Here is a 1313-nt window from a genome sequence, read left to right on the forward strand (position 1 = left end):
AAAGCTCAGCTCTGTCTTAAAACACCCTAAGAGAGGGTTGGAACTAAAAATTCTTAAAATTTTAGTCCTTTAATCTTGCTGTCCCAGACTTGCTTCCCAACCCAGCAAATTTGAACGGGGGAAACACTCCCCATCCTTCTGTGCCTCCCCTCCCAGACTCACCAGGGGCTGAGCTCAGCTGCCAGGAGATGCTGCACCCCAAAAAAGGATGCCCCAGTTGCTGCTTCTCTCCCTCCACATTTCCCTGAGGAATCTCAGCTGAGCTCCCTTCTTTTAAAAGGCTTTTCCCAAGAATCACATCTTTAAAAATTCCCTTCTTATGTCCCGGCAGGAGGCACCCATTTCAGGGTCTCTTTTGCCTTTAATAAAGGGGTCTCAGGCTCGGTTTTAAAAGTTTTCCACCACCGGAATCTGACTCGTTCTCCTTTGAAATTATTTGTGTGATGTTTTCTGGAAGGCACTGGAAAAGGGGCTGGGAGAGCAAAGAAGGCCAGGCAGACTCGGAGGGTGATGCAGCACGAATTTAATGGGTTGAGGAAGGGAAGGAAGCAACAAAAAAGTCAGGAATATATTTCCATGGTTCAGTAAGGACAGAACCCACTCAGAGACACTCAGTGAGTGGGAATCTTCCTTCTTCATCAATGAACGACCTGTGCTAATCCAGCCATGCACAACAATTGCCAACAATTAATATTTTGCCTCTTATCAAATACAAAAAAAAACCCCAAAACAAAACAAAAAAAAGCAGCACAAGACATTTGATCAGAAATACGAAGTAAAGCACAACAAAAGACAAGCAAGGGCCTGCTTTGGGGAGATGCCAAACTCCCACAGCTCCTTTAACTCCAGGCTGGGGGCAGCTCATGTGGCATCCAAAATCCGCGGCCGTGAGCTCAGTCCTGCTCCGGGGACGGGTCGGGGCTCAGCATTCCTGGTCTCCTCCTCCCGCCCTAGCAGGGCCCGTAGAAGCCGCTGCGGGAGGCGTTGTAGCGCCGGTAGGGCCGGCTGTAGCCGCTGCCCAGCCCGGGGTAGCCCAAGCCCCCAAAGCCCCCAAAGCTCAAGGAGCTGCCCCCCGAGTTGATGGGCACTCCCCCGGCGCTCAGAGCGCTCCCGACGGCGGCGGAGGCCGAGGATCCCACGGCGGTGTTCTGGGGGAAGGAGCTGAGGATGGGCCCGGGCAGGGTGACCACCACGGGGGACGGCTGGATGACCACGGTGGAGTCCTGGCACTGCCGCACGCAGGGCTCGTTGCAGCTGTTGGCCAGCGGCGTGGGGCCGCAGGACGTGGGGGCGCAGAGGTCGTAGCAGGACAT

General features: G+C 54.3%; 1 protein-coding gene across 1 annotated transcript; it reads right to left on the reverse strand.

Annotated features, from left to right (window-relative positions):
• Positions 1 to 950: 950 nt before the first annotated feature.
• LOC311164010 (feather beta keratin-like) lies at positions 951 to 1313 on the reverse strand (the record flags this gene model as incomplete). Its single annotated transcript, XM_084223234.1, has 1 exon — positions 951 to 1313. One exon carries the CDS (start codon positions 1311 to 1313, stop codon positions 951 to 953), a length of 363 nt encoding a protein of 120 aa, XP_084079360.1.

Source organism: Fringilla coelebs, assembly GCF_963513975.1.
Source record: "Fringilla coelebs genome assembly, chromosome: 29".
NCBI lineage: Eukaryota > Metazoa > Chordata > Aves > Passeriformes > Fringillidae > Fringilla > Fringilla coelebs.